Source organism: Vicugna pacos, chromosome 15, assembly GCF_048564905.1.
Source record: "Vicugna pacos chromosome 15, VicPac4, whole genome shotgun sequence".
Taxonomy (NCBI): Eukaryota; Metazoa; Chordata; class Mammalia; order Artiodactyla; family Camelidae; genus Vicugna; species Vicugna pacos.
Window position 1 is genome coordinate 3698396 of NC_133001.1, and position 27691 is coordinate 3726086.

General features: G+C 41.3%; 1 protein-coding gene across 2 annotated transcripts; it reads left to right on the top strand.

Annotated features, from left to right (window-relative positions):
• Window positions 1-14579: 14579 nt before the first annotated feature.
• Window positions 14580-27018, top strand: LOC102545702 (bifunctional methylenetetrahydrofolate dehydrogenase/cyclohydrolase, mitochondrial). 2 transcript variants are annotated; one of them, XM_006219002.4, is made up of 8 exons: window positions 14580-14732; window positions 20097-20281; window positions 21442-21564; window positions 21983-22135; window positions 22739-22846; window positions 24051-24143; window positions 24535-24660; window positions 25831-27018. In XM_006219002.4, the coding sequence occupies exons 1-8, from the start codon at window positions 14620-14622 to the stop codon at window positions 25992-25994; spliced, it is 1065 nt and encodes a 354-aa protein (XP_006219064.1). In that variant the 5' UTR covers window positions 14580-14619; the 3' UTR covers window positions 25995-27018. The 2 variants fall into 2 exon arrangements, with proteins under 2 accessions (XP_006219064.1, XP_072793590.1); XM_072937489.1 differs by lacking the exon at window positions 20097-20281 and having other exon boundaries at window positions 14596-14732.
• The last annotated feature ends 673 nt before the right edge of the window (window positions 27019-27691 follow it).

Consider the following 27691-nt stretch of genomic DNA (forward strand, 5'->3'; position numbering starts at 1 on the left):
AGGGGTTCAATCCCCAGTACCTCGTCCAAGTGGAAATCAATGAAGAAACCTAATTACCTCTCCCTCATGAAACAATCAATACAAGCCAAGATCCAACTGGAAATCCTCTTTTCTAACTCTGAACTCTGGTAGCCCTTCTTTTATCTATATCCTTCTTAAAGATAATTACAGTTCAAGGTAAAAAGTGGTATTTACATATCAGACAGCTGTTGGGTTAGAAGCTAGGACCTTGAGAGTTTATGTTCTTTTCTACTTTTCTGTGTATTCCAATTTTTTTCTAAGAAGCAAATACTAATATTTCTTTCTTCCTTTCTTTCTTCCTTCCTTTCTTTCTTTCTTTCTTTCTTTCTTTCTTTCTTTCTTTCTTTCTTTCTTTCTTCCTTCCTTCCTTCCTTCCTTCCTTCCTTCCTTCCTTCCTTCCTTCCTTCCTTCCTTTCTTTCTTTCTTTCTTTCTTTCTTTCTTTCTTTCTTTCTTTCTTTCTTTCTTTCTTTCTTTCTTTCTTGGAAACAAGATAGAATAGTGGCTAAAAAGCTCATATTTTGGAAGTGACTATCTGTATTTGAAACCTGCCAGTGCTACTTAATAACCATATAAACTTGAATATTTTCATAACCTTTTGCCTCAGTTTTCTCATTTGTAAAATGTGGGGCAATCTCATAGCACTGTGAAGATTAAGTGAGTTAAGGTACGGAACTCACTTAGACAGTTCCTGAAACATAAATTTACTCAATCAACATTCGCTGTTTAAAAAGGTAGCATGTCTTATCATCTCTGCTAGATGACCAGCTTCCTGAAAGGAAATCCCTGACTTAATTTGTCTTTATATTTTAATTGTGCCTACCGTGGAGCTTTGTATTGGGGTTAGATACTTAGGAAATACTTGCTAAATAAATGCAATCGGATATTTGGCTAACTACTATTTCAGACCATTTTTTTTTGAACTGACGTAGTCCCTGAATTTCAGTAGTTCTTGGGTAGCTTGAGAAGTAGTTGCATTTGTTTGCACTTTTTGTCGTTATCCTTTATCTACCCCAGGTTCCCCCAGTGGAGAGCAAGCTTTGGCCAGATGGCAGTGAAATTACCAGACATGGCAGTACCTATTCTCTGGGAGGGGTGGAAGTGCCTGGGTCCTGCCCCAAAACATTTTTTTACATGAAAACCATGTGGGAAAACCAGAGATATTTTATCACTAGGGTACTAGAGTGAGAGCCACAAGGGAAGTCCCATGCTGGTTCTGTAACCTTGGCTTCTGAGAAAGAATGCAGCCATTAAATGCTAGAGTGGTGGTTTAAACTGGAAACTGTCTTGTTTTTTATGAGAATTTTTTGGTATGGTATTTTCAGTTTGTTGTACACATTCTCTGTTTCACATACACAATTATTTTAGAATGGTGCAGTAGCCACACAAGTAATTGAGATTTGTCTAGTGTATATGTATAAAATATTATATATATACTTTATAAGCAAATATATATATAATTTTTAAGCAAAAATAAAAACAAAAAAACCCAAGTGGAATTAATCTTTTTTTTTAATTGAAGTGTAGTCAGTTTACAATGTTGTGTTAACTTCTGGTGTACAGCATAGCAGTTCAGTTATACATGTATATATTTCTTTTCATATTCTTTTTCATTATAGGTTATTACAAGGTATTGAACATAGTTCCCTGTGCTATACAGTAAGACCTGTCTGTTTATCTATTTTATATATAGTAGTCAGTATCTGCAAATCTCAGACCCCCAATTTATCCTTCCACCATGTCTTCCCCACTGGTAACTATAAGTTTGTATTCTTTGTGAGTCTGTTTCTGTTTTGTAAGTAAGTTCATTTGTCTCATTTTTTTTTTGGTTCCACATATGAGTGATATCATATGGTATTTTTCTTTCTGTTTTTGGCTTACTTCACTTAGTATGACAATCTGCAGATCCAATCATGTTGCTGCAAATGGCATTATTTTATTCTTTTTTATGGCTGAGTAATATTCCAGTGTGTGTGTGTGTGTGTGTGTGTGTGTGTGTGTGTGTGTGTATCTCACCACTTCTTTAGCCAATCATCTGTCGATGGGCATTCAGGTTACTTCCGTGTCTTGGCTATTGTATATAGTGCTGCTATGAACACTGGGAGGATGCATGTATCTTTTCGAATTAGAGTTTCCTCCAGATATATGCCCAGAAGTTGGATTGCTGGATCATACAGTAAGTCTATTTTTAGTTTTTTTAAAGAAATCTCCGTACTGTTTTCCACAGTGGCTGCACCAAACTGCATTCCTAGCAACAGTGTAGCAGGGTTCCCTTTCCTCGACACCCTCTCCAGCATTTATCCTTTGTGGGCTTTCTAATGAAGGCTGTTCCGACTGGTGTGGGGTGATACCTCATCGAAGTTTTGATTTGCATTTCTCCAATAGTTAGTGCCATTGAGCATCTTTTCATGTGCCTGTTGGCCATTTGTATGTCTTCTTGGACAAGTGTTTGTTTCGGTCCTCTGCCCACTTTTGGATTGGGTTGTTTTTGTTATTGTTGTTGTTACTGAGCTCTATGAGCTGTTTGCATGTTTGATAAATTAAGCCCTTGTCAGTGGCATCGCCGACAAATATTCTCTCCCTCTTCATAGTTTGTCTTTCATTTTGTTTATAGTTTCCTTTGCTGTGGAGAAGCTTGTAAGTTTGGTTAGATTCCATTTGTTTATTTATTTATTTATTTATTTTTTAGTTTTTTTGCGGGGTGGGCAGGTGGTTAGGTTTATTTATTTACTTTTTGGAAGAGGTACTGAGGACTGAACCCAGGACCTCTTGCATGCTAAGCGTGCACTGTACCACTTTGAGCTATACCTGCCCCACCATGTTTATTTTTGCTTTTATTTCTGTCATCTTAGTAGACTGCCCTAGAAGAACATTGCTAAGATTTACGTCAGAGAATTTTTGCCTATGTTTTCTTCTAGGAGGTTTATAGTGTCTTGTCTTTTTAAGTCTTTAAGCCATTTGTAGTTTATTTTTTGGGTATGGGGTGGGGGAGTGAATTAATCTTGATGACATATTTTGTTGAACCTCATATATCCAAAATAATGTGATTTTATTTATGTATTTAATTTTTTTTGCATGTTAAATTTTATTAAGTTTCAAATACAAAACATTCCAAAAAGAAAAAAGCCATCTATTATACCTAAGTTCTATATTCAACTGCCATTTAAACAAGGAAAACATGTTACTCTTCTACAACCAGCAGAAAGCCAGAAGAATCAAGACAGATTCTTCTTCCAACAGGAGCAGCATTAAGTCTGCTGGGTCAGTAAGCTATTTGCCAAACAGCCATCTGACCATTAAGCAAACTTCTTGAGTTTAGTATTCATGTTTACTATGATTAATGTCTATGTTCTACACTATCTTCAAGATACTAAATAAAATCTCAAGAGCCAAACGGTCCTCAGAAATATAAACCCAAGTAATTTAGATTGCAGTATGATTGAGGAAGACAGCTATATCAATGCAACAGCTATTTAAATTTGGTCGGTAGCTTCATGCTCTGCGATTACAAGAGCCTGTCAAAGGAGGGTTGTTTTCTAGATTATTCTCCACAATTGCAAATGTTAAACATGATAGTACTGACACAAAATAATGTGATTTTGATGTGGGCTCCATCTAAAATTTTTAATAATTTATGTATTTTTTTCACAATATATGATGAGAGTGTAATTACGTGTACACCCAGCTCATTTTGGACTGGCCGCATTTCGAGTGCTCAGTAGCCCTACATGGCTAGTGGCTGCCGTGCAGACAGTGCAGTTCCAGGTCACCTGCATGGTCCTCTCCCAGCACACTTGCATTTGTGCTTGCTCTTGTTGGTACCATAGTGCCACGCTGCTGTGAACTAATAAAACATTAACAGAAGCAAACAATGTGAAAACAATGCGATAGTACCAACTGACAGCCACACGACACCGTGGTAGAATGCAGAGACCAAGAAAAAGGAAGATTGTGGGAGAATTGAGTGATGGCTCAGAAAACGGTGATGCAGGATGCCCAGTGCAAAGGAAGTTGCCCTGTACCTATCATTGCCACGTTCAAGTAGCACGTGATTTTATTTCACCCAAATATTACCTGTCACATTAAGTAATGATGTTATTTTTATTTTATTAACTTTGCTCATTTTGTTGGTGTTTAACTTATAACTGTATGATTGGATAGCTGTTTAAAAAGCTGTAAACACAAGGATATTTAGAGATTTTATAATAGTTTATGTTATTTTAATAACGTAGTTGTGATTAAAATGTTTTCAGAGAGCATGGGGAGGAAGGAGTTCATGAAAGTTTTTCTCCCTTCTGATGATTGTTATTCAGGTTAGAGACTCACTGAGGCTATGAAAGTCCAGCTATTTATTAGAAAACTTTTCCAGATAGCTAGCTATCAGGGTGGAGAGGGAGGTGGGAAACCTCAGGGATTTGGGAAACATCCCAGGTCAATATTTGACCAGGATATCAATATAGACCACTTAGGGATCAACGATAAGATTTCTGAATGAACAAACAAGACACAAACAGACTCATAGATACAGTGGACAAACTGGTGGTTGCCGGAAGGGATGGGCAGCGGTGAGTGAAATAAATGAGGAAAATTAACAGGTACAAACTTTCAGTTAAAATGACTTGTGTAGCATGGGGAATATAATCAATAATATTGTAATAATTAAATAATGTAAATAATGGTGAGAAATGGTAACCAGACTTATGGTGATCATTTTGTTATACGTCAAAATACCAACCTGAAACTAATATAATATTGCAAGCCAATAATACTTCAATTAAAAAAATAATAAAATGTTAAAGTGAAAAGTATAAAAAATAGAGATAAGATTTCTGAGAGAGAGGAAGACAGGACTAGAGAGAGACAGTGGCGGGGGAGTTGCTAATTGCTGCAGGGCAGTTTTTTCCCCTCAGACACAGCCTATAGTTTACAAATACTGGGGAGGTTTTACTCTTCCTTGGCTCAGTCAGCCAGAGAGATCACCGCACACCATCTGGTCACAGCAGATGCTGAAAGCAGAAGCTAAGCAGCAAATTATAAGGCAACCAACACTGCCTTTTCTGAACCTCTCCCACCCCCTGCCCCACCCCCATTCATCATGCAGTTCCCCTTTCCAGTTCCCTTGGGCAGGATTTGCAACCTTGCATTTTCATTCTGTGTAAGTGTCCTGTCTCATCATTTGTAAAACTCCAGCTGTACCCAAACAACCTCACCCATGCCCCACTCCTCTTTCCACTTTGGTCACAGCAAGGTTCCTGTCCCTCCCAGCTAGCGGTGCTCTCCACAGCAGCCTATGTCTTAACCCCTGTCACAAGGAGATGGAAAAAGACCGGCAGACAGTAAAAGTGCTAAGCTGTCCCTGCCCGTTATCTTAGGACTCAAGTCAAAGGTCGTGAAAGAGAAATCCCAATGTATGAGACACGAAAAACTCACTCAGCAAAGAAGCCATGTGAAAGTTTCTACTTTGAAAATGCCTGAAGTCTAAGGTCAGACCTGTGGGTCACACCCATGAATATAATCCATGGCCCTTGCCCTCCTGGAGCTTACATTCAACTGGAGAAGATATTAATCAAATAATTACTTAATTACTACTAGGAGGAAAAGCACAGTCTGCATTAAGAGCATTAAGAGAGTGTAACAGGAGAGACCTAGAGAAACTGGGGAGTCTCAGGAGATATCAATTAAGTGGAGCCCCCAGCAGGTGAGCGAGCTGAATGAAAATAGAAGAGTGTCTGCCCAGAGTCAACAGCATGTGCAAAGGCTTTGCAGCAAGTCAGAGTCTGCTTTCATCAAGGCACTGAAAGAAGCCAGTGTGAGGAGAATGTGGTAGACAAAGGGAAAATGAAGGGAGCTGAAGCCAGCCACCAGAAATCTTAGATCTCATTTGAAGCCAGGTGGCCAGCCATTGATAGGTTTTCAGGAGAAGAGTGATGCCATGTACACTTCAAAACACTGAAGCGATGAAGAGGCTATTGTGATGGTCTGAGCAGAAGATGGAGTTGACCTGGACTAGATCAATGGAGAGAGTAGATAGAACTGAGGTCTATTCAGTGATGAGCTGAATGTGAGTCAAGGCTGATACTGTGTTTCTGGCACAAGCGACTAACTGGTAGCAGATTGTTTCCAATTATTAAGAAAAGATGTGAGGAAAAGCAGCTTTGCAAGTCGATGAGGAGTTCTGTTTTGAGCGTATGAACTCTGAAATGTCTATGATGCAGATATATTCATGTCTGGAGCTCAGAGAAGGTACCAGGATGGAGATCCACTTGGGAGTTCTCATCCTATAGATATTTAGAGCCATAGCAGTGGATTAAAACAGCCAAAGGGAGGGAAGGTAGTGAGAGGTGCAACAATAGAACTTTCAGGAGCCCTGATAGTTAAAGGCCACACAGAAGAGAAGAAACTGGCAAGGGCGGTTGGGAAGGAGCAGCCGGAGAAGTAGGAGGGCAACTTGGAGGAGAGGTTAGAAAAGCAAGAAGGGTGTTGAAGAGTAAGAGAGGGATGATCTTGAAATGATCTACAGAATGATCTTGAAAGTTGCAGTAAGAAGACTAAAGGGAAAATTTATATAAGTGGTGGCCGTGGGAGAGCTTGACAACGTCCTCATCTTCGTGTTCCCCTCCGGTGATTCAGGAGAGAAGCTCTGTAAATCTGCCATTGGTGTGGGGGAAGAGAGGCAGGCAGGAACCAGATGTACTGATGACAGACTTTGTCACCCAGGCATGTCCTGCGGTAATCACTGAAGAGTAGCCCTCTCTGAAAGTGTACTCTTGGGTGAGAAATTATGCCAAGAATTTGGGTCATACTGCCTTCAGTCATGAAGAGACCCCAATGACTCAAACATTTTTTAATGCCATTTCTTTCTCTCTCTCTTTTTTTTTTTTGCCATTTTCCTTTGCTGCCTTTACTCTGCCACTAACTGTTTACTATTTAACCTCTTTGAGACTCAGTTTCCTCATCTGTAAAATAGGGATCGTAATAGGACTGAGAAGAGGATTGAATAATACATGTAAAATACTTAGAATAGTGCTAGTATATGTTGGCTATTATTATTGGTCTCAGAAACTAAAGCTTTTTAATTTTATTTTTTACTGAAGTGTAGTTGATTTACAATGTTAGTTTCAGGCCATACAGCAAAGTGACTCAGTTATATATGTACATATACTGAGTAACATTCCATTGTCTAAATATACCACATCTTCTTTATCCAGTCACCTGTTGATGGACATTTAGGTTGTTTCCATGTCCTGACTATTGTAAACAGTGCTGCTATGAACATTGGGGTGCACATATCTTTTCAAAAACTAGAGTGTTTTGCTGACTTCCTTCCTTTTCTCCTAAAATTCAAAAACTATTTTTTCTTTTTCCTTAAAAAAAAAGTTAAATTTAATAAAAATTAGATTTGCAATTTATTAGCTGTGTGATCTCAGGGGTTAGTAACTTACTAACCTCTCTGTGCTTCTTTCCCTCATCTGTAGAAAGGGTTATTGTGGGGCCAACTGACATCCTTCCAAGTCCAAGGAGCCCCATTCCTGGGCTCTCAGTTGTCTGCCTGTGACCCCTCAGCAGATAAAGTACGTTCTTTACTGGGCATAAACTAATAGCCCCAGGTAATGCCTAATCTCACAGTAGCTCAGGCCGGCCTGTTTCAGCCCACCTCATCAGAGTCATAACCCCCCCCCTTCTCGGACCCTAAACTTCTTACCTCACCTACAATCAGAGACTTGTGCACAAGCCGATCAGGCACCTTGTGACTCTACCTTGTAAAAGACCCAACAACCACCCCTCGGGGCTCACACAGGCACCCCTTGTCTGTGTGGCCCACTGTTGTCTATGGCAGCTTAACCTAATTAACTCCTTTCCTATTCTCCTCCTTCATCTCTGCTAAACTCCTTTGCCAAGCCACGTCACCGTGTGACCGACTGGCCACCGTTGTGTCCCACAACAGTTAGGATGAGGATTCAATGAATTACTAAGTACAAAGCATTCAGAACAGAGCCTGGTGTATAGTAAGTGCTACCTGTTATTTACGCTGTTCTCTGCAGCTGATCATGCCCTTAATACTGCTATCATCTTTAACCTTGAATGTAATACAATGAGGTCAGCTAGAAAGTGTGTAGAATTTTCTTCACAATAAAATACAAGTGTTGATTTATTTGTAGTTATAATATGTATGTTTATTTGTAATCCATCAAGAAGGTGATGGGTTGGCATCTAAGCACTGCAGTGTGGAAGACAGACAATATTTTCTATAACAATTTTCGGCGCTGCTGTCAGAATCATGTAATTTTAATCACTTTGGTAAAACACCATCTCTATTTTTTAAAAAATTATATAAGATTTTTGTAAATGGTAAAAATTTAAAGTTCTTTTTAGCAGGCCTAAAAGGAGGAAAAAGAAGAGGAGAAGAAGGAAAGGCAAGAAGACTTGTAAAGTGTAACCTTCGGGAGGGTCATGTCCTTAAGTGTTCCGTAACCTAGTCAGCGTTCCTTGTTCCACTTGCTCCATGCTGGTCACTGCATCCTGCCACATGCCCTCTCTTCAACCTGACCTCGCGCAATGGTGATGGGTATGTTTCATGAAGGAACATGGGTTTTGGAGTAAGCAGACCTACGTTTATTCCTGGCACTGCCATTACTGGTTGGTGACCGTGGGCAAATCACTTTAACTTTGTGAATTTATTGCTTCTTCTGTAACAGATATAATAATATATTGACCTCACAGGAACTTTAGGATTATATGAGCAAACGTAGGGGAAAATATCTAGCATCGTTCCCGGCACATGGTTAATGGTTTACAAATTTAGTTCCCTTTTCCCCCACACTCTGACTCCCTGTCCCCTTTCCTATCGTGTCAAGGAAGTAAGGTCCCCTTACTTCTCCTTGAAATTAGAAGAAAACTGGGTTGCATCTCCTCAGGGTACCACACGGACTCTGCCAAGAACAAGAGCCCTTTAAACAGAGGGCACCCCCAGTTCAAAGACAAGAAGTAGAAGAATTGAAGAAAGAAACCAAATCCTGGAAATTCTGAGGCTGGTATTTTTCCAACCACAGGATCCTTAACCAGCTGCCTTTCACTCCGTAAGGGTTAATGAAAGAGATGTGCAAAAAAGCTTTATAAATCTCTGGAGGCTTTTGTGCAGTCTTCCTCACTGAGTTCCCAGCTTTTTAGAAGCTGGGATGGACTGCCTGTGAGCTGCAAGCTCTCCATTTCCCTGCTTGCCTATGACCCTGCCAAAACAGCCTAAACATTCTCTTCAACCTGCTTCCCCAGCCTACACTTTCACTATGGCCATAAAGGTGATTCCAGTCTAAAGGCAAGGGCAAGACTCAGGGGTCCATCCACTAAGCTCCCAGAGCCCCCTGGGCACATCTCTGCCACTTAACTATTCAACTGTTAACATGATTTGTCTCCTACCCCACCAGGCTAGAAACCTAGTTAGGACCAGTTTGTGTCTTATTCAACTTTTCAAAAATATCTTTACTTCGAAGCACAGTGCCATGTATCTAATCCTGAGCATTTCTGATTGGTGATGCAGTGGGTGTCATTTTGTCTCTGTTTCTTACTCTTTTTTTTTTGAGTTTCCAGTGTGAATGTGTATGTGTATGTGTGTCTGTTTTAAACAAAGAATATTAATTACTTCGATAGTAAGAGAAAACACTCAGCTCTGTCTGGCTGGGTGTTTCAGGGACTGGATGAAACTGTCTTAGTGCTGTCTGCTTCAGTGGTATTGAAACAGAAGGCACACTAACCAACAAATGGAATGCTCTGAGATGGGAGAAACTCAGGGAGTATGAAATGGATAGGCACGGCCCAAGCCAGCCTGGTGTGGAAGCAGGATCGCGGTCCAGCTGTCAGTACTGATTGGTTTCCCTAGGGAGGGATGCTAGGCTGCGGTAGACAATCAGAGGGCTCAGGAGAAGAGCTGGTTTTACCAACTGGCACAGAGATATTTCAGTATTTTCACTTCTGCAGTGGTGATCCTGGTGCCATTAATGAGCTCCAGGTTACAGGAGTGCTCAGCATAATTCTTACCTAGAAATTGCTCTGAGATAAATAGAGGGTCCTTGATTTCTTCAGATAAATGAGTTACAAGGGAAGTCTGACTGGTGGTGGAATGGGTGGGAGCTCATAAGCTCTGTGGTTCCTTCTAGACATGGAACGCTGTTACAGTTTAGCTGCCAACTCTGTGGGTTCCACCACCATGGCCTCCTCTGCCCAACTGTTACCTCTCACCTGTTTGTAGTTTTAAGTGATTTTGCCGGTGCGTGGTCCAGATTCCTCTTCACCTATGTATTAAATAGCCAGGCTCACGTGAAATGGAGGGCCAGACTCAAGGCTTTCTTATCCAGCCATCTGCCTCGTCTTGCTGTGGGTGAGTGACTTCAGGCAAGTGGCCAGGTTTCTCCGAGTCTCAGTTCTTTCATCCGAAATGGGGAACATAATACATACCTCGCAGAGTTGATGGGGTTAAAGAAGATGACGCTGAATCCAGTGCCTGGCACAGAACAAATGCTTAATAAATGGTAGCTCATAGCAGAGCCCCCTGGAGCCAGTCTGTCTAGCTTCAGTCCCTGCCCTCCCCTTATTAGCTCTGTGATCTTGGACCTCCTAAGCCCTCCTGTGCCTCATTTTCCCCATCTGTACGATGGAGGTGATGATAGCACTTATTCAGGGGGCTACTGTCAAAATTAAATAGGATAATATATGCAAAGTGCATTGAACAGTGCCCAACACATTGTTCAATAAATCTTAGCTATTACTAGAATTATTATAAACAGATGTTTGGTTATTAATGTGCTTTGTGCTTACACAAATAAGTCATGAGATATGAATTGTCTTGGGGGGAAGGTAATTAGGTTTGTTTGTTTGTTTGTTTTTAATAGAGGTACTGGGGATTGAACCCAGGACCTCATGCATAGCATGCACTCAACCACTGAGCTATACCCTCCCCCCTTGAATTGTCTTGATTTAATAAGCACATCATATTAGATGAGATAGACGGGTGGACCAATATCAAGATGTCATTCTGAGGGCAGAAATAGGAGTTTTTTTTTTCCATGCTAGGATAGCCTAGAAGAGAGGGCAATTCATTCTGCCTGTCAGTGTTGGGTTGGAGTAAAAATGCTATTTTGCCCTTGGGTGTGGTCCCAATGCTTCCTTATGTGTTCATGAAACACTGGAGGCCACTTAGTGTGGAGGCTCAGAGGCAACATTGTTAAGTTAGGCAGTCGGGGTGGGGGGTGGGGGGGGTGTAGCCTTGGGGAGTGAGTCGCAGTGGCTCTGGAGAGCAGAGAGGGGTGGGCAACCAAAAAGCAGGGGGAAGCATGGGATGTACTCTGCGGAGGGCCGAGCAAGGACAGAGCGGGCAGAAAGGCTAGTCAGGGCCCGAGTGTAGAAGGGCCCTCACAGAATCTCACAGAATCTCCCAGAATCTGGACTAAAAACTGGAGCATAAAATATTTTTGTTAAACAAACAGTATTTCAGTATAAATCTGTGGGAGCTTAGAAGCAAATCCTTTTGTTAAGCCTAATAAAAATATATAATAATGTTCTCATGGTCTCACTCTCAAGAGTTTGCATTTTGGGAAGAGGGAAATTCCAAAATTCTGCAGAGTGGTGAGAGGGTTATTTATCCTAAAATCTGGGCGTGTCTGGCTCCTTTCCTTCTTCAGAGCCACTGCTGCAAGGTCCAAGGAACTGTAAAGTCCTCCCCACCACGGCGTGCTGGGGACAGATTTTTGTGAGTCATTATTCCAGTCATATAACCTGAGGGCACACTCTGACCTTTACAACCTTTCACATCTATGTTTTGACGGTTCTCAGCACCACATTCTTCTCTTGTTCACTGTATGTCTACCTCAAGCCCCATGAAGGCAGAAATCTTACTAATTCTTTTTAAATTTTGAAATAATTTCAGACACACAGAAAGGTTGTAGGAAGAGTTCAAAGAATGCTTGCATACTTTTCATCCAATTCCCCAGTTGTCAATATGTTACATTTGCCATCTGTTTTACCAGTTTCTCTCTATGTATATACATTCCTATAGACTGAATTGTGTGCCTCCCAGATTCATGTGTTCATATGAAGCCCTACCCGCCCCAGGACCCTAGAGTGTGACTATATTTGGAAACAGAGCCTTTAAAAAGGTAATAAAGTTAAAATGAGGAAGTCATGGTGGGTTCTAATCCAATCTGACTGGTGTCCTTGCTCCCACAGAGAAAAGGCAATGTGAGGACAGTGACAGGGTAGCCATCTGCAAGTCAGGGAGAGAGGCCTCAAGAGAAGCAAACCTCCTGACACTTTGATCTTGGACTTCCAGCCTCCAGGATTGAGAGAAAATTAATTTTTTTCTCCCAATTTTATTGATACATATATAATTGATACACAGCACTGTGTAAGTTTAAGGTGTACAACGTAATGATTTGATTTACATACATCATGAAATGATTATCACAATCAGTTTAGTGAACATCCATCATCTCATGTAGATACAATAATTTCTGTGTTTTAAGCCAACCAGTCCGTGGTATTTTGCTATGGCAATTCTAACACACAAATGGATGTGTGTGTGTGTATGTATATAAATATATATATATTTTCTGAACCATTTGAAAGTAAGGTGTAGACATGGTATTTATCTCTTAAAGCAAGGACATTGTCTTTACATAATCATGATATGATTGGGTATTGGAAATTGATTCATACAATGCTATTAGCTGATCTACAGAGTTTATCCTTATTTTGCCAGTTGTCCTATAATGTTCCTTATAGCACGAGAGAGAGAAAAGAAGAATGAGGGGAAAAGAAAGAAAATTACATATATATACACACACACATATATATATATATATACACACACATATACATATATATGTATATTATATATATATATATATATTTTTTTTTTTTGTCTGGAATCACACATTACATTGAATTGCCATGTCCAGGCTCCTTTGATCTAGAAAAGTTCGTCATTCTTTGTCTCTCATGACTTTGACATTTTTTGAAGAGTACAGACTGCTTTCTTGTAGAAAGTCTCTCAGTTTGGGCTTATCTGATATTTTCTTGTGATTAGGTCTACTAGTGTATTCCAAAATCTCAGGAATGTGGCTTTTTCCTGGACTGTTTTACTGTTTCAGATCTGTGATCTCTCCTCTCAATGTGTGAATTTTTTGGAATTCAATGGTTTAGAAAAATCATTCCATCCAATATTCAGACTTGCTAAGAGTTATGAAGTGATGTGTCCTCCTCAGTGTGTTATTGTGAAGGAAAAGCTGGGCTGGTCTAACAAGATAAGTCACAAGTCTAGGAATGTGAAGGAGAGGCTGGGCTGGTCTAACAAGATAACTCACAAATCTAAGTATTGGAATACTGATCTGAGTTCCGCTGGACTAACTTGTAAATCTAAGTTAATTAGTGTTGGTTTGCTGTTTATGTTTTCTTGCTAGCCAGCTGGGTTTTCAAACATACATATCTGGCTTTGGAATGTTGGTTTGCTGCCTCCCCGCCTCCACCTTTGTGATGATAATGCTGCTAAAGCTATTCCATGCCTATTGGCCAAATACGCCAAGCTTGTACTTTACCCTATAAAACCTCATGCGCACGTCTTGGAGGTGCTCAGCGCTTCGGAGCAGAAGCCCCTCTGAGCCTGCTGGCGTAATACATCTGAGTACTCCAACCCTCCGAGTGGTGCTTGTTTCTTGGCTGGCCTGTAGTTTCCGTAACATTGTATCTGAGGGCACATAATGTGTGTTTGTGATCACTTGTTTAAAATGATGACTATCAGGTTTCTCCACTGTAAATGTGCCATTTCCCCCCTTTGCTATTAACAAAAATACTTTGTGGGAGACATACTTTGAGATTATGCATAGGGTGGCCAGCCAGATAAAATACAGGAGGCCCAGCTTAATTTGAATTTCAGATAACCGATGAATACTTTTTTGCTAAAATATGACCCCTCCTCCCAAGTTATTTATTTAGAACTCAAATTTAATTGAGCATTTTGTATTTTTATTTGCAAGATCTGGCAAAGCTATATGTAAATAACTTACTCCTCATCCAACTTCACCCAGTTGCTTTGACAGCCATTGAGTCTGAAACAATTTTTAGCATGATTTTTGCCAAATAGTTATTTTCTAACTCCATCATTCTTCTACATTTATTCATTTATTCATTGCTATTCCATCTGTCTAACTTTTTATCCACTCTTTATATTTCCGGGCACATGGTAGATGCTCATATATTTGAGAAATACATGACCGAACTCCAGTTGGCCTGGCTTCCTTGACAACAGCTGCATGTGGCAGGGGCTTGCTTTCCTCAGCCAGTCTCGGGGAGCTACCGAGCCTTTCTTCCGAGCCTTTCTTCCGAGCCTTCCAAAGTCTCGCTCCTAGCTCTTTTTGCTCCAATCACAAGCAGGGCTTTACTGGTCTTCGCTTGCGTTTAATAAAGACACCCGATTGGCTTCTTCAGCTCCAGCGGCCCAATAGACTTCAAGCGGAGTGCGGCAGGGACCAGTGGGTGCCGGCGGGAGGCGGGGCCTGCCAAGCGGCGGCGGTATAACTAGGCTGCCCGCGCGCGCGACCCTCCTGGCGCTGGCTATGGCTGTAGCGTCGCTCGGGTCTACTTTGGCCACATGGCTGTTCCGGCCAGCACAGAGCTGCAGCTTCCGCCTCCGCCTCCGCCCTCGCCCCTTCCACCTCTCGGCAGTTCGGTAAGACGGTTGGGGAGCTGGGCCAACGCGGAAAGCCGAGAAGAACCCAGCGCGGTGCCCGCCCAGGGACGCCCTTCCCCAGCATCTCCGTCCCGGGCGGTGGTGGCCACCGAGAGGGGTGTGGCGGGGCGACGTGGCAGCCGAGCGTGGCGGCAGGCTGCCACCAGGACGCTCGCTCCGCAGGGTGGTGGGCTGAGACCGGGAGCCCGCCTTTAGGAAGGAGCGAGTCTCCGGGAGGCTCGGGGAGTCGCCCTGTCTCGAGGCCGGTCAGCCGGCGGGAAAGGCCCACGGTTTGGAGCGAAGGCGCAGATGGGTTCTGGGGCGCCGCAGTTGACGTGGGAGCATGCGGAGGTCACCGGCCGCCCTTGGCCATGGTGATGCCAGGAGCTGTCTTGGGGAAAGCCGAGGAGCCGCTTTGGCGAGCGCTGGGAAGAGTTCTGAGGGAGCAGCCTTCTGCGAGCCGTGCGTCCCCGGGACCCTAGCGGCGGAGCGGGGTTGGAGCAGTCTGACGAAATCCCCGAGCCTTGCTCGCCCAGGACCAGCACTTCCCTCCTCCTCCTCCCGGACGTGGATGCGGCGCGCGCTGCTCTTCAACCTGCCCCTTTTCCCCTCAAGGGGATTACTGTGCTGTGGTCAGCAGGACTTTGAGGCAGCCCATCCCGAGTTGGTTAGTGCCAGGCCAAGTAAATTGAGGGAGTAAACACCCGGGAGGAGGAGAGGGAAAGCTCTGTTTGCGTTTTCTTAGGGCGGTAATAAGTATCTCCTGATCTTTCTGGACCTCGAACTCCCACGCTAAACCTAGATTGAAGAATCTTTTTTGATGGGTGGGAGTGGAGGAGGAGCTGTGATTTCTTTCGCTAAACCTGTGCGCCCTCTTTGCTGTCAATCTTTAGAACCTTTGCACTGCAGAGACCTAAGCCTTGAAACAGCATTCCCTTTTATCCAGGCACTGTGCTAGGCTGTGCGACTTCAGAGATCGGAAAAACGGTTCTATCCTTAGTGGCACTGCCGTACGTGTCAAGGGTCAGAACACGTGTATAATTTCCAATCAGTGTAAAAAATACTATTAGAGACATTTCCATGGTGCTGTTGGAGCACAGGATGGGGATTAAGTTTTTGAAAGAAGACCTCAGAGGATTTCCTTAGTCTGACCCTGACCTACGTTTCCAGCCCCATCTTTCATTGCTGTCATTTCTCCTCCGAGTTCTGGCCATATGTACCGGTTGCTTTCATGGTTGAAGACATTTATAAAGATCCTTCAATTCATCACCTAGAGAACTGGACCAGTTTGCTCACACTCTCCAGTGACAAATGCCCTCCTTTCACCTCCTTTCCTAAATGAAAATGTAGGTTTCCACGTCTCTGAAGGCAGTAAGTACATATGGTATTCAGGGTTCCAGTGTATTACTTTGAATTACTGCTGGCTGGTAACTTTAAAACTATCTTTATGAAACTATGAGTCTGCATGTATTTATTTGTTTGGTGTGAGAGTTTTCATGGCTAGAGAGAGAGTACTGTAGTCTAGATGGGGTATAGGAAAAAATGGACTTTGGAGGCACAATTTTGTGTTGAATTTTGTTTCTACTGTCCTGAGTTTCTCCTTTCTGTGTAACAGACTTAGTATAATCGTCCTAAGGTTACTCACTAAAGTATGTAAAACTCTTAGCAAAATACTTAGTGTTTAGTACATGTTAGTTCCATCCCCCTTTGTGTCTTTGTTTGTTCACTCATTGCTGGTTCCATTAATTAGTCGATAACAGCACTCTTTCCAAAAAAACTGCATCATGAATTGTGAAATGCACCCCATCCTAAATTTTCATGGGAAATTACAGTACTGTAAACTATTGAATTAGGAGGAAAGTGAAGACGCCACTGACTTGGATTTCAGTTTTGAATTTTATTTGGACAGACCTCTTGACTTTCTAGTCTGTTGATTCATAGTTTTAATGGAAAATTTTCTAAACACATTTGTGAATGCACTTGTAAATAAGTGTTAGCTAATATGGCTAATAAATTTTGGATTCCCTGTAGGACTGATCTATCTCCATTTCTGTTTTTTTGGGAGTAGCAGTAACTTTATCCGCCCTTTGGCAAAAAAAAAATGTTGGGAAATTAGGTAATTAGGGAGTTGCCTTGGAGGACTGTGTTTCACATTTGGCAAAGTTGTACACAGAAGAGGGCTACAACACAGTTATGCTGTGAAAGATAACTCCTTGCGTTGTGGCTCTGTTTCGGTTCTTGCTACTCTTCGACTTTTTTTTTTTCTCCAGTAAATTGGCATAACATCCAGAACTTGCCTTTGGAACTTGGAACACCGGGTTCCCCCAGAACCCTGTGTCTTATTATATTATGCTTAGCCCAGATGTGCTGGTACCATTTTCTCTAAGTTTACTGCTTTTATTTTATTTTTCTAAATCATTTTTTATTGAAGTACAGTCAGTTGACAGTGTTGTGTCAATTTCTGGTGTACAGCACAATGCTTCAGTCATACATGAATATACATGTGTTCGTTTTCATATTCTTTTTCGCTGTAAGCTACTACAAGATCGAATATAGTTCCCTATGCTGTACAGTATAAACTTGTTTATCTTAAGTTTACTGCTTTTAAAAGGAACTTTTTAATGAAATGCAATCTAAGTCCTTTGCACTGAATATTTGTATGGATATCCTTATGAGTGTATAAATAGATAAATATATATATAGTATATTAAGGATATGTATGTGTATAAATCTAACCAACGGAAGAGAGTTAGAAATTAATTTTTAGTTACTACATGTAGTTGGCACTTTATGTGAGTTATTTCATTCAATATAAATGACTGTCCTAAGCCTGCTTAAAGTAGTCTTTTATTCTCTTCTGTACTAGGACTGGGAATATATTTCTGGCCTGGGACAGGTATTCCTGGTATTACTGTAGATCAAGAACGTTGCCAGGGGTATTTGTATCAGCAAATACCCTTTTAATGAAGTCCCCCCCAACCCTGAAATGGATTTGTAGATATTAACATGTCCTCAGTTCCTCAATATACCATGAATATATATGAACTGCTATTACATATTTTGTACTATGCTAGTATCATCACATCAAATCTGGGTAAAAGCATTTGGTTTGCTATAAAATTGTGATGTTTCCTTAATACCTCGAAAGATGCAAATACAGATTCATAGAAGGTTTAGATTGTAAAGTTACTGCATTATGTCTGAGACATTGAGCTTTCATTTAAAGTAGGTATTAAATCACAAAGCAAGTGAAAAGCAAGCATTCAAGGCTTCAACATTGCTAAAGCTGTAAAGTTCCATTTTAATTAACAGTGGCCTTGAGAATTATATCTGACCAGACAAGATATCCGGTACCCTGATGTTATCCCTGTGAACTAAATACATACTGTAAGGGGACACAGATTGTTTCAGTGTTTGAATCAATTGTATGCTTCATTGTTCTTAAGGTTGGAGCATCCCTCACGACACTGGGGACAAAAACCTAAAGGGAAAGTCTTGTTTTCAGCAGAGTCTTTTTTTCTTAAGGAACAAATGCTTATCCTTCTTTAAGTAATGGAAACTTCATTGTAAGGATATGTGTGGAAGTAAGAAAACCCGGGATCTTCCACATTGGAATCCAGGAAGTGGTGCATAACCAGTTTTTACTAGGGAGAGAGAGGCTTTCAGATATTTAAACATGCTTTGGGGAACTGGAGATGCTTCTAGACCCCGAGTTTTCTCACTGCCTCACCTCCAACAAGCAGTTTCTCGTCCCTGTGGTTCTAGCATGTGAATGTAGTTCCGAGAGAAGCTCTTACTGGTTCAATTCACTACCACTGCTCCTGCTGCATAAGCTTTGGCCCCACCGGGACCTCTGGCCAGCCTAGAAAGTACCTTGGCATCAGATACTCACTCCTGACCTGTCAGCTGCGGATGGGCGTTGGGGTCTCAGGGTAGAGCACACTGCCACCTGCGAGATGGGACCTCCCTAGTCCTGACCCACCCCAATCCCTGTTCTTCACCAGGAAAGTCTTTTCCAGGAGGGCCTGTGGGGAGCAGTAGGCATTTGAGGTTTGTTCAGTGTATTGCCTATTGGCTTAACTGCATAACGTAATTTATACATTTAAAAGCATGTATAAATGAAAAGCCAAGAAACTAACTGGGAAATGATTTGAAGCATATGACTGGTTGCCAACAATGTGGGCAAAACACAAACCACAAATGGCACATAAGCATATAGGAAAAACGAACTTCATAGTGGTGAGCGATCAGATAAAATAATGCAAAATATAAACAATGAAAACTTTTTTTTTTTTTTTTTGCCTATCAGTTCGTCAGTGATCTGGAGGCAGGATGGTATAGCGTTAAAAGCCTAGACTCTGGATTCAGACTGAGCTGGATATAAGACCCAGCTTCTGTCAGGTACTAGCTGTCAGTTACTTAAACCCTCCAAGGTTCAGATTAATGATCGTAATATTTCAATCAGCTTTATCCTCCTAAATATGTGGCTGGACACAGATATGCCATGCTGAACCTGCCCTTCAGACTTCAGCTGTCCCTCAGATTAGGAACCTGTATTCTAATCTAAACTTCACATTTTTTTTTCTTTTTGTCATTTTGTTGAGAAATAATTGACATAACCACTGTATAAGTTTAAGGTGTAAAGCATGATGGTTTGATTTACATACATAGTGAAATGATTACCACAAACGGTTTAGTTAAAATCTATCATTTCATATAGATGTAATGAAAAGAAAATTGATTCCTGTGATGAGAACGCTTAGGATCCACTCTCAAAACAACTTTGCTGTATATCGTATGGCAGCGTTAACTATAGTCATCACACCATCCAGTACATCCCTAGTACTTATTTATCTCACAAATGGAAGCTTGTACAGTCGTATCTGAGGGGGATTGGTTCCAGGAACCCCCAGATACCAAAATTCCCAGATATTGAACTCCCTTGTATAACACATTTGTATGTACGGCATAGTATTTGTATGTAATCTATGCACGTCTTCCCATATACTTTAAGTCATCTCTAGGTTATTTATAGTACCATAACAATGTAAACAGTATGTGAATAGTTGTAGGTGCAACGTAAATGCTATGTAAATAGTTGCCAGGTGCAGGGCAAACTCAAGTTTTGCTTTTTGGAGCTTTTTGAAATTTTTTTCCCGAATATTTTTGATCCGCGGTTGATTGAATCATCCAATGGGGAACCTGTGGATAGGAGGGCCCGCGGTGCCTTTTGACCACCTTCCTCCAGCCCCCGCTCCCCGACCCCACGCAGTTTTGGGTATTTAATTCCACTTCTTTGTAGTCCGATCCTTACTCTCCACGAAAAGTCACGCAGTTGGTCTTTGTGACTGTTGCCCTCTGCAGCAATGAAGCTGTTGTCATTTCTGGAAGGAAACTTGCCGAGCAGATCAAGCAGGAAGTGCGGCGGGAGGTGGAGGAGTGGGTGGCGGCCGGCAACCGGCGGCCGTCCCTGAGCGTGGTTCTGGTTGGGGAGAATCCTGCAAGTCACTCCTATGTCCTCAACAAAAGCAAAGCGGCTGCCGATGTGGGTATGTGTCAGCCTCAGACCCTGACTGCTGTTCACTTATCCAAGGCAAATTTTATTGTGATTTCTGATTCCTTTTTCTTATGAGAAAACCCAAGCAGAGGAGGCTGATGTGATTGGACTGGATCTAAATATTTGTCATAAAGAAATCAGGCTGCTGGTGGGGAAAGGCTTACAGACTAGGGAGGGTGGTGTCTTCTGGAATGTTTCTGTGCTAGTCTTAACCTTTGTTAGGTGACCCTGAACGCAGTTTACATCTGCTCTCCTTGAGCAATAATGTGTCTTTGTCTGAGGTGTTTGAGCATTGGTCCAGGAGACCTCAAGGATGTGGCCTAGAACACAGTCTTGGATTTGAAGGCAATGACTCCGACTTCTTTGAAATAACCTTTGATTTCTCCTCCAATTGGTTCCAAAGCTAATTAGATCATGCAGTTCAGAAGTGGTTGGGCTGAGGGGTATAGCTCAGTTGTAGAGCACGTGCTTAGCATGCACGAGGCCCTGGGTTCAATCAGCCCCCAGTACCTCCATTAAAAATAAATAAATAAACCTAAGAATCTATTTTAAAAAAAAGTGGTTGGAGGCTTGAATGCGGAAAGCGCAGGTCTGAGTGATGGGAGGTTTGTGTTCCAGACCTTGCTATGCTGCAGGCTCTGTGTGGCTGTAGGCCAGAGTGGGATAGGTTCAGCGGGGTGTCTGCCCGCGTATCTGTGGGTCAGGGGTTCCGAAGGGCTGTGAAGCCCCTGGTGTGTCTGGGCAGTGTTACCGGACTGGGAGCCCTTGGCATACTCTGTTCTTTATCACTGAGGATTGAGGCCTCTTGCCCTTTTCATTGAAAAACCTCTTTTAGAACCTCTAGAGAGGAGTAAGCCGTGGCTATTTAAGACTTCGGGATGGGAGATAGCATGGTACAGTGGGGAGAACATGGACTTTGGAGTCTCCTTGTCTGTAAAATGAGGTTGATGAGGATTATGTAGAATAATGTATAGAAAGTATCAAGCCAGTATTCTTCAGTGTCCGTATTTTAGAAGTTGCTTAAGGTTCCCTGTGAGCTGATTCAGGTCTTCCAGCTACCAGGGAGGGTGTGAACATGGCTGGCCAACATAGCATTTCTCAACAGATGCCTCTTCTTTTCTTCTTTTTTTAAACCTTGGAATTTTCTTGTAGGAATCAACAGTGAGACAATTGTGAAACCAGCTTCGATTTCAGAGGAAGAACTGTTGAACTTAATCGGTAAACTAAACAATGATAGTAACGTGGATGGCCTCCTTGTACAGCTGCCTCTTCCAGGTGAGTTTTGGACACCACCCTTTAAAGTGATTTCTGAGGAGTGGAGAGGGCTGTTTACTTTACGCAACCGGCCCATCGTGTGGATTTGACTTCAAGGGGAGGTAAACTCAAGACTGAGTGAGTGTGTTACTAGATTTGTGACAGACCTACTGAGGACACCAGTTACTGCTTGATTTGGTATTGAGGTCTTGATGCGAGGGACAGTGGAGGGGAGCAGCGGTACAAGAGGACGCTGGCTTTGATCTTGGCATTTGGCTTTGCTGGTTGTGTGTTCCTGATGCACAGGTGAAGAAACCAGTCATGGGGGCAAGTTGTAGGAGGGGAGCCGATTTTTTTTTGGCAAACCAAGTAAGCTGGAGTCAAGCGATGCTAACTACGTAACAGTGACTTAAAACCACTGCTCCGATTTCTTTTCCAGAGCACATTGATGAGAGAAGGATCTGCAATGCTGTTTCTCCAGACAAGGATGTTGATGGCTTTCATGTAATTAACGTGGGGCGAATGTGTTTGGACCAGTATTCCATGTTACCAGCTACTCCATGGGGTGTATGGGAAATAATTAAGCGAACTGGTAGGCATATCCCATAATTGTGTGTCTGTCTTAGTGTTTTAAAAGCAGTACTTGCAGCGGGGAGGCTATAGCTTAAGTGGTAGAGCACATGGTTAGCATGCATGAGGTTCTGGGTTCAATCCCCAGTACCTCCTCTAAAACCAAATAAATAAATAAACCTAATTTCCTGCCCCCAACAACAGCAACAACATTTTTTTAAAAAAGTTCAAAAGCAGTTCTTGCAAATGGTAAAGATTCATACAGTAACAAAGAATGGAAACTCTGCCCTGTATCCCCTAGTCCTGTTCCGCAGAGCCTAACTCTTAGCAGTTACCTACAACTGTCTCTGCTGTTTACTCCAGAAACCCCTGAAGGAGACTTCAGTTTTAACGGTGGTGATAGTGCACATTCACATAATATTTTTGTAGCTCACAGAATGTTTCCTTTTAGCCTTCACTGTGTGTGGCAAGTGATAGTCCAGTTGACAGATGAGGCAGTAGGCTTGGTGACATCCTTTGTCACAATTAGATTGACATCCTGGGCCATCAGCTTTCTTTTTCTTGGGCTGCCCTTTCTAAGATAATCTGCCCCTATCTTAAATGCAAATATATTTCCTCTTTATAGGTATTCCAACCCTAGGGAAGAATGTGGTTGTGGCTGGAAGGTCAAAAAATGTCGGAATGCCCATTGCAATGTTGCTACACACAGATGGGGCACATGAGCGACCTGGAGGTAAGGAAATTGCTTTCAGAGACGTGTCCTTTTCTTTATGTGAGCATCTTGAGAGACTGCCTGGTGGATGTATGAAGTGTGAACTCTGGTAAGCTTTGTACTTGTTGTGATTTTGTTAACAGGTATTTGGGATCTTTGTAGGAGAAGCTGTACTCAGTGTCACCTGAGAGTTTATTTATATTCATGTAGTATGGCGCTAGTTCAGAAATAGATAAGCCTCAGATGTCAGTTTGAGTTTTGAGCGTAAGTATGGCGGTAGGCAATTCCAAATTTTAGTTACGGCTTTGAGAGTTGGAAGCAGTACTGATTCAGAGTTAGTGTCCTATTCTGCATATGTGGTAGGAAAAATCTTAGACCATTGCAAAGGATTGAATTGATATGACTATAATGTGTCAGCATGTCGAGTCCTGTTCATTTGTCTGAGAAAAAGTCTCAAATCAGAGTCAGAGTATGTGATTATCATAATGTGACCTACATGATTATATCAGAAATAATGGCAAAGCTAAATATTTCCAGATAGCGTTCATCAACCTTTTAAGAAAAATCCTTGAGTAATTCTAGTGATGCTTTGTTTAGAAAGGCTATTAAGTAGGATAAGGAATAAATCCAGTTATATATAACACCAAAGGATAGAGCTAGGACCAACAGGTAAACTTACAAGAAATCGAGTATTTGTTTTTTTGGGTTTTTTATTTTTATTGAGGTATAGTCAGTTTACAATGTTGTGTCAATTTCTGGTGTACAGCACAATGCTTCAGTCATACATAAATGTACATATATTCATTTTCATATTCTTTATCACTGTAAGCTACTACAAAATATTGAATATATATATATTTCCCTGTGCTATACAGTACAAACTTGTTTATCTGCTTTCTATATACCAGTCAGTATCTGCAAATCTTGAACTCCCAGTTTACCCCTTCCCAACCCCTCCCCTCTGGCAACCACAAGTCTGTATTCTATTTCTGTAAGTCTGTTTCTGTTTTGTATATAAGTTCATTTGTCTTTTTTTTAGATTCCACATAAGTATATCTTTTTTTTTTTCAAAGAATGCATTTGGCTGCCCAGAAAATATGGCACAGGAATCGAGTCAGTTATTTTTTTCAGAGATATTTAATTTCTACCTTGGTTTGCCTAATTGTGATCTAATCCAACCGCAGCTTTGATTCAGAAACCAAGACGTCTATTTTTTCACTCTTAGGTGATGCCACAGTCACAGTAGCCCACCGATACACTCCCAAGGAGCAGCTGAAGAAACACACAGCTCTTGCGGACATTGTGGTCTCCGCTGCCGGTAAGGGCACCGGGGAGGGGGCGGAAGGACCTCCGCTCGGAGGGTGAAGGTGGACCGCCTGCCACGCTGCCATTCTGGTCATCATCCCCCTGAGACTGTTAACGTGGGCTGCTTACAAAGAGGAGGGGAGAGTTATGGTTGGCATGCTGGTTTCTGGCCTTCCATTAGACACTTGATGGATGAATGTTATTTCTACAGCCTCAAAATATTTCTTTTTACTATATCAAGTTTAAATGTTTCCTTGGTTGATAGTTTTTTTTTTTTTAAACAGGTTTTTGTAAAACAAGCTAATTCATTCTTCCAGGTCTCTTGAAGTTGAAATTAGATAAGAATCTGACAGGTGCAGTCTTCTTTATAGTACTCCGTCGATCATTTCTGTCTCCATTTCTAGGCGTTCCGAATCTGATCACCGCAGATATGATCAAGGAAGGAGCTGCTGTCATTGATGTGGGAATAAATAGAATTCAGGATCCTGTAACTGCTAAACCCAAGTTGGTTGGAGATGTGGATTTTGAAGGTAAATGGTATAATTTTTTTTAAATAGAAAAATCAGTAAATACTATATTGGACACTTAGGACAGATTACTTTTTTTTTAAGTTTTAAATTTGTGTTACCTTGGTCATACTATTTGGAATGCTTTCCATGAGAATTAAGGGAAATCTTTTTAAAAATTATAGTCATCATAGAATTATTTTAGGTGTTTGTATCATCAAATTATGGAGAACAGATACATAGTTTTCAGAAAGTTGTTTGATTTTTCCCCTAGGATTATTTAATAATTAAAACAACTTCAAGACCTTTAACAAGCCTGAAAATTTAATAAGGTGATTTTCCTAAACCACTAAGTCTCCTAAAAAATGTTACTGGAGTTCTCATTTTCATATTGAAAGGAGAGATCACAGACCTAGAATGTTAAAGTCCAGGGAAAAGCCATATTCCTGAGTTTGGAATTTGCTAGTAGATTTCACCTTTCAGTTTGGAATCTGAATTTAATACTGATAATCCCATTTCTAGCTTTCTGTTTCTTTTCAAGCAGTCAGACTCAAGCCTAGGTTATCCAAGTATTTTTCCTTTTAGATTGGATTAAAAATAATCATACTTTTCACTTTTCAGAAAATTACTCTGCTTGGTGCTTTGGGCAAATAGTATAGTTAAATATAGTACATACATAGGGTAAAATTACAAAAATATTTTAAGTATGTATTAATTGAGATAATACTTATTACAGTTACATATCTCATGCAGTTAACTTACTAAGATGTTTCTTTTTAAGTTAATTTAACATGGAGGAAAAGTATGACTGGTAAATTACAGGTTAGTTTTGGGGGGGTGGGGTAGGTAAATAGGTTTATTTATTTGTAAAGGAGGTACTGGGGGTTGAACCCTGGATGCTTGCGAAGCATGCGCTCTACCCCTTGAGCTATCCTCTCCCCCTACAGGTTATTTAGATGTATAAATATTCATCGAACAACTCTTGCTTCTTATATACATGTTATTTTATTAGTATGTTTAAAAGCCTTTACTCTTGAATAATGTAGATGTGATTTTTTTAAAGAATGAGTTTGAGGCTTATGAAGGTGCTTATGTATATTACTGCTTTTTCTTTTAATGCTTCTTCCATGATATGTTAAAATATATACATTTCCATGGCCGTAGTTAAAGCAATCTGCCCGTCTTTCTGTGTAGGAGTCAGGAGGAAAGCTGGTTACATCACTCCAGTCCCTGGGGGTGTTGGTCCAATGACAGTGGCAATGCTAATGAAGAATACCATTATTGCTGCAAAAAAAGTGCTGAGGCTTGAAGAGCGGGATGCACTGAAGTCTAAGGAGGTCGGAGTGGCAAGGAATTAACAATTCTGTCTTCTGTATCATGAAGAGCACTCCAAGCCAGTTCAAGAGGAAAACCAGGCCAGCAGAAATGCAATATTCTCTATTTATTCTACTTAAATGGCTTAAAACATTGTATTTATTGAAAACTTAAAATGGATAGGTGTCTGTGCACATAGCCCTGCGGTAACTCACCAGGGAACACGCCACTGTCACGCTGGGTCATGTGATCTAGCCGAGAGAAGCCACTGACCCTGCGATTCACAGTGTGGGGAGCATGGTCACACTGAGAACGGCTGTGTAACTCTGTCAGTCCACTTCAGTTAAAATTTGCCTTTTCTAGGATTGCATTTCCCAAGTGCTATTCCAGTAATGAGTTGATACTCACTTTAGGTTCCAAACCTTTGGAGTTCAACTGGTCAAACCAAAGAAAAAATGTTGCTAGAGAAAATTACGGAAAAGGTAGAAAGGAAGAAATGATGATAACTGAGTAGAAGAAATTTACCCTCATTTATATACAAATTGATTGAAAACCAGAAGAAGAACCACATGTCTCTTAAGCTGTCATTCTTTGGCTTAGTCGTGGGGAAAATGTTCAGGGTGGTTCCATTCGCTATTCGCCCTTGTTTTATGTATGCCACCATTCCTGAGGGCTCCTCTTTTGAGTTTTCTAGGATTGAAGGACTTCTTTGACACATTACTCGTGTGTGTTGTCATATATGGCCTTTCCTGTATCCTTCATTGTCATATTTTTGTACTGTTGGGCTTGTCTGTTTGGTCTCTTCAGTGTATCTTGAGATGTGTTTTTGAAAAACAAAACTTGGGTTTGATAATCATTAGTGAAGCTTATATACGTATGCAACTTGCTTTTCCGCCAAAGAACTGTCAACAGCTGCCTGCTTTCTGGTGCACCTGTTGGCTTTCCCTGATCGGTTTTTGAGAGTTTGGATTAAATCTGAATTTAGTCAGACTTCCTGATTAAAGGATTTTTTTTTCGTTTCACTTTGGTTTTTTTGTTTTTTTTTTAAATAAAACACTTCTGACTGTATGGAATGAGTTTCTGAAATACTGTCTCTTCCTGCTACTATCCTGTTGTGACCTAATTTTTCTCATTGGATGTAATCAGTCTAGATACTCCGAATTTGGTAACACCCAGTCCTGTGCCTTAAACAAATTGGTTTAAAGAGCTGTGGAGAAAGCAGCCTAGTCCTTTTAATCTTACATCCCAACAGGTGGTGCCAAGCCAGGACCTTAATCTGTAAGACTCATTTAAGTGGCTGCTCTTGTTCTGACTGTTTTCTACACTATGTGTTCAGTTTACATAGGACTTCTTGATATATTTCGCCAAGTGCCCCTCCCCCATACATTTTTTTTTTTCTGTGTGTGTGTATGTGTGTTTAAAGCATCGCTTTGATTGCACAGATCTGAGGTATTTGCTGTGGCACATTTGAGGCTAGGATAGGGCCTGTGTATTCTGGTTGAGGGCTGGGTATGTAGCTTTCATGAAGGCGGAAGCAGCCCCTGCTCCGGGCAGCTGGAGGCAAAGAGAGAAAGGAGAACCTCCATCCTTGTTCCTCTGCCAGCTGCCTTTGTGCTTTTGATAGTTTTCTGGAGATGAAGGAAGATGGTAGTTTGGTAGAGATGTTTTTGTAAGTGAGGAATAGCTCCTGACCATAAGACATGCCTGCTGACTTACCTAAATGATTAATCACGGAGCAAGA

What these genes read in the sequence shown, in the direction of transcription:
- LOC102545702 (XM_006219002.4), top strand. Translation starts at nt 14,620, where the DNA reads ATGGCTGTAGCGTCGCTCGGGTCTACTTTGGCCACATGGCTGTTCCGG. An exon ending in TTCCACCTCTCGGCAGTTCG is followed by an intron (nt 14,733 to 20,096) that starts GTAAGACGGTTG and finishes TGCCCTCTGCAG; the next exon opens with CAATGAAGCTGTTGTCATTT. An exon ending in TGGAGATGTGGATTTTGAAG is followed by an intron (nt 24,661 to 25,830) that starts GTAAATGGTATA and finishes CTTTCTGTGTAG; the next exon opens with GAGTCAGGAGGAAAGCTGGT.